Source organism: Sinocyclocheilus anshuiensis, unplaced genomic scaffold, assembly GCF_001515605.1.
Source record: "Sinocyclocheilus anshuiensis isolate Anshui unplaced genomic scaffold, SAMN03320099.WGS_v1.1 scaffold778, whole genome shotgun sequence".
Lineage (NCBI taxonomy): Eukaryota > Metazoa > Chordata > Actinopteri > Cypriniformes > Cyprinidae > Sinocyclocheilus > Sinocyclocheilus anshuiensis.
Window position 1 is genome coordinate 756,198 of NW_015544177.1, and position 9,292 is coordinate 765,489.

The 9,292-nt window shown below is 34.8% G+C and overlaps 1 protein-coding gene across 1 annotated transcript in view; it reads left to right on the forward strand.

The window, feature by feature from the left end:
- LOC107696281 (neuroplastin-like) overlaps positions 1-9,292 on the forward strand; it is a 21,278-nt gene that overhangs the window by 2,465 nt on the left and 9,521 nt on the right. The window contains exons 2-4 of the mRNA XM_016496566.1: positions 6,359-6,706; positions 7,697-7,871; positions 8,259-8,353. Coding sequence (XP_016352052.1) covers positions 6,359-6,706; positions 7,697-7,871; positions 8,259-8,353 — 618 coding nt within the window. The remainder of the gene's footprint in view (positions 1-6,358; positions 6,707-7,696; positions 7,872-8,258; positions 8,354-9,292) is intronic.

Sequence of the window (9,292 nt, forward strand, 5' to 3'; positions counted from 1 at the left end):
GTGAGAGAGAGAGAGAGGGGGTCACATCACAGTGGAGTCAGCTGTCTTAACCGTGGCTTGTGTACTGCAAACACATACCAGCTTCATCACTGTGTCTGTCACGCGACTCTGTTCCCCTTTCGGGCTGTCTTTACATTTATTTTGAAAGATGAAGCTCGCGATTATGGTGAGGGGCGTTACATTTCCGACGAGTGCTTGCGGTGTTCGGCCAATCACAATGCACTGGGTCAGCTGGCCAATCAGAGCAGACTGCGCTTGTCGGAAGGAGGGACTTTGTAGAAAACGATGCGTTTGAGAGAGGCGGGGCATAGAGGACCTACAATAATGTACAGTATTTGAAAAATAATGTGTTTTTTGAACATTAAAGCATGTCAACATATTCTGTTACACCAAATACACAAAATAATGATCTTTAAAAAAGCATTATATGACCCCTTTAACGGAGGAGCACCGCGGTGCATTATGATGTCATGAACGCGCTCAGTTAATGAGCAGTAACAAATGACTTCATCTCCTGGCCATAACCTGTTATGAATGACTTCCGTTTGACTAATGAGTTCATTTTAGCAGCGTAAATCTGATAGATTATTACAGGACCTGTAGGAAAAATGAGTTAATTAAGCTTTAGATTGTAGTTCGTGTTGAATACCTAATTCAAGGTGACCCGCTGATTGGATTTGGTGGTTCTCAACCGGTTTTGCTCCAGGAGGACTCTGTTTTTACGATCCATCATATTATATAAAAAAGTATTTCTGTAATGAAAAAAAAAAATCAAACATAGGCCCAACCATATGCAAGTGCATCTGTAAAGTCTGTGTAAAGGAATAGTTAACCAAAAAATGAAAATTTGCTGAAAATGTACTCGCCCTCAGGCCATTCAAGGTCTAGATAGGTTTGTTTCTTTTTCAAACAGATTTGGAGAAATTGAGCATTACATCACTTGCTCACCAATGGATCCTGTGCAGCGAATGGGTGCCGTCAGAATGAGAGTCATAATGAAAACATCACAATAATCCACAAGTAATCCACACCACTCCAGTCCATGAATTAACGTCTTGTGAAGAGAAAAGCTGTGTGTTTGTAAAAAAACAAATCCATCAAGACATTTTTTTTTAACTTCGGACCATTGCTTCCAATATACCCATCCATAATCCATAATAAGGATGTTTTTCCAACTGTTTATTACACTAGTCGCTTTTCCCCATGCAATTATAATGAATAAGATCAAAAATAAAAGTACCTCAAAAGTATCGTAAAAGGAATGAGAGTTTTAAAAGCAACGAAAGCAATGTTTTGAAGTTAAAAACTTCTTATTGATGGATTTGTTTATTACAAACACGCAGCTTTTTGCTTCACAAGGCAGACGATTTTATTGCGCGATTCTGAAGTCGAAGAAATCGTTTGCGATAATGACAGCTTGTTTGCATAGCTTCTCAGTGAACTATGGTTCTGTGAAGTAAATGCTGCTCCATCTGAAAGCATGTGAAAATACCACATTTAATAACATATTTTTACTCCAAACTCACTTCATAACGTCAGTCGAGTGTTTGAAATAAATCCTTCTGTGAGATGATGTGGCTTCTTACACAGAATAAGGCACGCAACATATTTCATAGTATTTAAGCAGTGATAAAGGCATTGCATTATAAATATACTTTATTTTAATGAAAATTATAATAAGAACTCAGATAAACCGTATATTGCTGTAGTCGTGTGTTTATTAAAAGCAGTTGAATCTTCTGTTTATTCAGCTGCAGCGATAGGCATTTTCTGGGTTTCTTCTGCGAGGCGTATTTGGAGTTTCAGCACGAGAGCGCCCTCTGGCCTTTGGATGGAGATTTACTGCTGATCACAGAACCGTGCTTCACTGAAAGATACGCATGAAAATCGCAGCTGCTGTCGAATCACGATCTCTATTCCATTTCGATTTATCGTGCAGCCCTAGACTGGAGTCTTGTGGATTATAGAGTGCTGCAGCCTTGACAGCAAAACCAAGACTACTTCGCCACTGGTTCCCTTGAGATTTTCCCATGGGTTTTTCTAATGGGGTTTTTCAATTTATGAGTGAAATAAGGTCTGTGGTAAACATAACTTAATGATGCTTGAATGTTTTGCGTCTCATAAATTGAAAAACATGTTTTGACACCACAACTGCAGCACTCTATTGTGATGTTTTTATTAGCTGTTTGGACTCTCATTCTGATGGCACCCATTCACTGCAGAGGATCAACTAGTGAGCAAGTGATGTAGTGCTAAATTTCTTTAAATCTGTTCAGATAAAAAAACAAATTCATCTACATCTTGGATAGCTGAAGGGTGAGTCAGTTTTCGGAAGATTTTCATTTTTGCATGAACTATTCCTTTAATGTAGTCTGGATCATATTTTCTTTCATCTTGTGTAATTTTTGCCTGATTCGACTAGCTTCTAACAAGCGACATATAAATTTGTGCCAAAATTCTGTACTGTTTGGACGCATGGTCTTGGATGTCAACAACTAAAGATATGGGAAGTGTTTTCTTAATTTTAGAAGTTGATAAACCTATTTATTTTACTCTCCTGGGCATGAGTATATTGTTAGTTGCAAATTATAATTTGCATTTATCATTGTTGCTGTCAGCAACCCTCTCAGAACAGATCTGGGGTACATTTTTGGGTCACAACGCACTGTTATGCCCATTGCCTGTTTGTGAGGGGCCACGAAATCATATGAAGATCAAACCCGACACTTTTCCTTTCATCTCACTCACACGCTTTTTATCTCTTGCATACAAATGCATGAGCACACACAGACACATTTGAGCAAATGGATCATTTTGGCATAGCTGTCTTTGGTTACAGGCATAAGAGCACAACAGCACTTGCTGCCTTTAGGCTAACAAGGTTTTTGCTTCTATCTTTAGCAAGTGACTATATGCAATAGCATACATGCCCTGTCCACATATGTTCATTAGTTCCTGAAGCTTAGATGCACTTACATTGATGGAGACACCTTTCAAGTAGGGGTGCACAGTATATTGGTATCCGTCCATCAGTATCTTTAATGTCATCTAATGCTCACTTACAGTAAAAGTAAAAAAGTAAATATAAAAACATTTAATACTAATAATTAAAATAGCACTTAAGTAAAATATATAACAAATTATAATGTATAATTTTATATTAAAATATAAGTAATATAGTAAAATAATATTATAAAATATTGAAAAATAATATAATAAAACATTAACAATGAAATAACACTGTTAAATGCAATTTTTAGCAAATCTTAAAATTAAAATACATTTTCATACTTTTAATAAGGTTGTTATGCCTAAATTCACTTGCAGCATTTTACAATGCTTGCTTTTAGTGTTTTATTTTGACAAAATATTATAGAACTTATAGAATTTAAATATTCCTACTTTTAATTAAACCTTTAATGTTAACATTTACCCTTTTAAATTTTTTTTTTTATTATTATTATTGTTCCTTACACATTTTTTCCTGTTTCAGCTGAATGCGTCAGATTGCGTTAATAAAATGGATTGAAATACACATTGACTTTAAAGAATCTGCTGGAAGCTTGTTAGTTTTGAAGGTCAGGCACTATGTTAGTTTCCTTTCAGGTACACAGGAATGTGGAACAGGAGCTCCTCGTTTAGTTACGCCTCCTAATTACTGTGAGGCTCTTTTGCGATCATCACGTCAAAAAGAAAACATGCTTCTATAATTGTTTTTATCAATGTAGCATGTGGTACGTTCTATCACCCATGGAGTAGGAAGTCTGTTTAGATGTAAAAATCATATCTGGCCCTGCTTTATTTCTCATTATGCCCTTATATGATTGTTTTATCATCACATTATCAGGTCATTATCAGAATAACCAGCAGTAGGCTACTGTGTGTAAACTTACTTAATACCATGTTCTGATTAACATGATAATACAGTACAACCAGTAAAAAGCCTCTCTGCATATTTATGTTACATAACCTCTAAGGAAACATTTAGTATTAGTTGTGCTATTGATCTTTTTGTCTGTGCTTCCTACTAACACAAACCCCTATTTCAAACTGACCGACTGATTCCACAATACATCCTTAAAACTAAATAAATGATTAGTGTAGTAGTCACATTTGTTTTATATTTTTCTCTTCTGTTGGACTTTTTTGACTTTTGAAGGTTATATGTGAAATACAAAGTTTTATGTTGCAAGTGTCTACATTAAAACAAGGGTAGATATATAAAAATAGAAATGCAAACAAAACATCAAAATAAATCATAAAATAGTTATTTATATATGCATATGTATTATTATTTATAAATTTAAGTCACACTCCAGTAAATTAAAATATAGCTATATTTTATATGTATACACATTATTATCATTAGTATGATGCTTTGAGTGCATAAAACATTATTTAGTTTCACAAAACTCCTGTCAGTGGCATTTGTTCAAATATCATGTTTTTTTCAGAATTTATTTATGCTTATATCTTAATACTTTTTAGTTTTGCTTTTGACATCTTTTGAATGTGCTCTAATGCATTGTCTCTTTTGTTTTTTATTTCAAAACAGTTTTTTTTATTTTTTTTTATTAGAAAGTAGTGTTAATTGATCACTCCTTCAGTCTCTGCTCCGGTTTTGTTCCTATGTTGCTGTATTGTGAAATGCACACAACAAACACTTATTGCACTATATGACTGTTAACACTTAGCAGGGCTACATATCTGTGAATGCAGTCAGCTTATACAGCAGTTAATGAGGGGGCGGCAGACATGTATGCAGTGTGGTGGGCAGCTCTCCCTCTTCTTAAAGGCCTACCTGCTCAACTACTGTAGTATGCTTCTATGGAAACCGCCTGTCTATCAGCACACCCACACATGAATAATGATATTGCACTGAGGTGCTCTGAATCAGAGTGCTATTTAGACAGCACCGATCAAAGCTGAGCACTTTGTGTTTTCTGTAGAATCAATTGCATTATCTTCAAACCAGTTATGGTCGGAATAGCAGACTGACATACTAGTCGGCATTCTGCATAAATATGTAGCATGTATACTATGCACAGTATGCACGTGTGCATAGAATACCCAGAGGAAGTACTAAATTTGCTAAAATGTGCAGTACAAAATTATACCCCACAATGCAGTGCACTTGCCTTGACCCGACTTTCCATTTCCAGTGTGACAAACCAAATATAGTTTTTATTGGATATTTAAAAGTACATGCTTATTTCCTCTAGTTTATGATTCATGAATTATTGTAGTTATTTTTGTTATATATATATATATAGATATATTCAGCAAGGATGTATTTAATTATTCAAAAGTGACATTTCAAATGCTGTTCTTTTGAACTTTACAGTCATCAAAGAATCCTGAAAAAAAATCTAGTTTCTACAATATATATATATATATATATATAGCACAAATGTTTCATATTAGAATGATTTCTGAAGGATCATGTGACACTGAAGATTGGAGTAATGATGCTGAAAATTCAGCTTTCCCATCACAGGAATAAATTACATTTATTAAAATAGAAAACATTTATTTAAAATTGTAATAATATTATACAATGTCACTGTTTTTACTGTATTTTTTATTAAATAAATACAGCCTTGGTGAGAATAAGAGACTTAACATTAATATATTAATATAATAATATATTCATTTTATTATTATTATTTTAAGCCATGTTTTCAATGTTGGACAGAATTTTAAAACTCAGTGCTTTAAGATGGAAAAATCATGATAAAATATAGGTCATATCAGAGTTTTTACATTACTGCGGTTAGGATGAGGCCCTGACCTCATTTCATTTCCTATATATACAGTGGGTACGGAAAGTATTCAGACCCCCTTCAATTTTTCACTCTTTGTTATATTGCAGCCATTTGCTAAAATCATTTAAGTTAATTTTTTTTCCTCATTAATGTACACACAGCACCCCATATTGACAGAAAAACACATTCCGTACCCACTGTATATATACAGTATATACAATTGAATAAATAACTCTTTTGTCCAAGATCTTTTTTTTTGCACGTGGTAAAGAACAACTAAATTAAGATCACTAATATCTAATATCACTAACAAAATGCAATAATCAGTACTACGCAATCAAACATAATAGAAACAAAATCAGAAATAAAATGTATCAGTGTCCTAAATGTAAATGCATGTAATGTAAAAGAAAACCTTTTTCATTTTCTCATTCATCAATTGTGCAATTATTCATTTCTTGTTATATTTTTGGTTTGCAATTTGAGTTTAATCTTTTCTGTTTTCTGTTTTCCACCCACTGCCCTCTTACTGTCCTTTTTTTCTCTTTATTTGTCATGTTTCCCTGTCTTCCTGCCTCTGTGCCTCCCCTCAGCGGGGTTTGTGAAGTCGCCCCTCTCTGAGACTAAGCTGACGGGTGATACGTTTGAGCTGTACTGTGACGTTGTGGGGAAGCCCACACCTGAGATCCAGTGGTGGTACGCAGAGGTGAACAGGGCCGACAGCTTCTTCCAGTTGTGGGATGGCGCGCGCAGGCAACGCGTGTCCATCAACACAGCGTACGGTGTCAATGGTGTAAGCGTGTTAGCCGTCACTCGCGTCACCATCGAGGATTCTGGGATTTATGAGTGCAGGGCCAGTAACGACCCACGGCGTAACAATTTGCGGCAGAATCCGTCCACTACCTGGATACGAGCACAGGCAACAGTTTCCGTGTTGCAGAGTGAGTTAAACTGTCCCCTCTAGTGGTGTGGCCAAAATAAACCATCCGTCCCCTTGATTTTACCTCAATTTAGTGTAGTGCCATGGCCAGCGTTTGCTGTAGTGATCTTCCCTTTTCCTCTTCTTTTGTTGTAGTCTATAACCAGAGTACAAAATGGTCAGAGCACCATCCTATTAGATTACTCTTGCCCTAGTAGCTGCTACATATACAGGCAGTGACCTATTTTTGTAGTCCAAAAAAGCCCTTATTGAGTGTAAAATGACCTTGTCCTCCTTATTTGACCATGACAATATTACAGTTTCTGTTCCGAGGAATCCATGGAATCTGGTAAGGTACAGTGGTTATTGGTCAGCCGATATATGTTTTTCAATGTCCAATGGCTGATATAGTTGTACTACTCCTATCCTATAGGACTGTATCATATATGATGTACAGTGGAGTCCAGATGTGTGAGCTCACTATGCTTCCTTATAGAATTCAGTATAAATGATATTATCATAATATAAGAGAATGTTTTATGTGAAAAGCTTAACTGAAGCAGGGTTACTATCATTAACTGAAAATAAAACACTGTTCCAAACATTAACAAAAATTATAATAGTGTATCAGTGATGTTATAATAACAATGAACTTTGTTTCGGGATTTAGGATTTGGTTTGTGTTTGTCTGCAGACTCTGAGACGTTTATTATACATTTTATATTAAAATGTTACTTTGTTTTAAATGTCAAAATCCTAAAAGACCACAAGACCTTTTGTGGTCTTTGACTTTTGGACCCCACTGGATATAGCATATGAAATAAAAGAAAATTATTTTGTCTGTTTAATAATCTTGTCATAATGGTCAACCTCAGAACCATTTGATTCTAAATATGTTTTATATATATATTTTTTCTAAATATAATTTATTTGTATCATCTTTTTGTTCATTTTTATGTAGTATTTTTATGTAGTATTTCTCTGGCCTTGACCGATACTTCTGTGCTTACAGAACCATCAATTGAGTCAACGGATCACATGATTCTACCCATGGGTTACCACATCCCACCAATCACGCTTCAGTGCAACCTTACAACTTCCCAAAGCAACCACCATGAGAGCTTCTGGATGAAGAATGGGGAGGAGATCTCTGACACAAGGGGCGAAGCCAAGAGCACAGAATACAAGTAGGCTTCCAATATAGGCTTCTAGGTGTTAAAAATTTGGCATCATATAGTGATTTGCATCACCTGAGTTTTGTAAATGTATTATCTCAGTGACGCTCAGACTCTGGCTGAGTGTTTGTTGATGGCGCTCTGCTCCGCATTGCTCTAAATCCTGTGCAAGGCCTCTGTCTCTACCAACACGTGTTGGTAATCTCTCTGCCTGACTCCTAATCTAATCAGACTAACCATTTAGGAAAACACTAGTACTGCTAACATATAACCTGCATTAGATTTGTCTTTACCTGTGGGTGTGTTACTCTGAATCTTTTTATATTATGCCAAGGTACTTCAAAGAACACCTATGGTACCGTCAATTTAAAAGTGTAATGTGTTTTATCTTTTACGCAGACTTAATAAACCAAGGCCAGAGGATTCGGGCGAGTATATGTGTGTGTACACATTCGATTCGGCCCCTGCGGCAAATGCCACTATTGAGGTTAAAGGTAAGATTCCCTCAAAAAAAAAAAAAAAAAAAACAGAAATTTAATGGTCACTGGTTTCTTTCTATGACAAGGAGTTTGATTTTCAGTTGATTTGGATGAGTGTTGACATTTCGAGCCTGTCTGTGGGGACAGCCTGTCTTTCCATCTCTTCCACATAACACATGCGGAGTCAAAGCAGAGCTTGGACGCTCACAAAGGCCATGACAGCATGAATGTGAGCTTGGTTAGTTGAGTGGGAAAGGTTTTTGTTCACCAGGCAGTACAGTGTGAATGTCAATAAATTGTTTGCAATATTCATAATTAGTATATAATTATACAATTAGCAACATTTGAATAATCAATACCCTCATATCAATAAACAATCAATAATTACTAATTAAATCGCAATAATTGGTTAACAATAAAAATAAAAACAATACAGTAGTATTGGTATTTACCTTTTTTAAAGAATATTTTTATTTTACATTTTTAATAGTTTTTCATCAAACTTTTGACTTAAATATATATATTTCTGAATCCTGAATAATATTTGTAAATCTGGTTATACAATTATATGTCTGAATATATTCTCTTATATTAAATGAATACGAATAGTTATATTTCTGAATATATAAGTTTGAATCTATAAATGCAAGCCATGAATATATAAATGTAAAACCAAGTGTGTATATATATATATATATATGTGTGTGTGTGTTCTGTTTTAAATTTATATATCCATGATCATGATTTACATTAATTATAATACATTAATTTTATATATGGGCTGGGCTGATGTCTGGTATACACCCATTGCTGATTTGTACACTCACTGAAGTTTCTTAGTACAAACAAAACAAAATTGTATATACATAATATATAGTGTGTGTGTATATACAGTATGTATATATATGTGTGTGTGTGTGTGTGTGTATGTGTATATATATATATATATATATA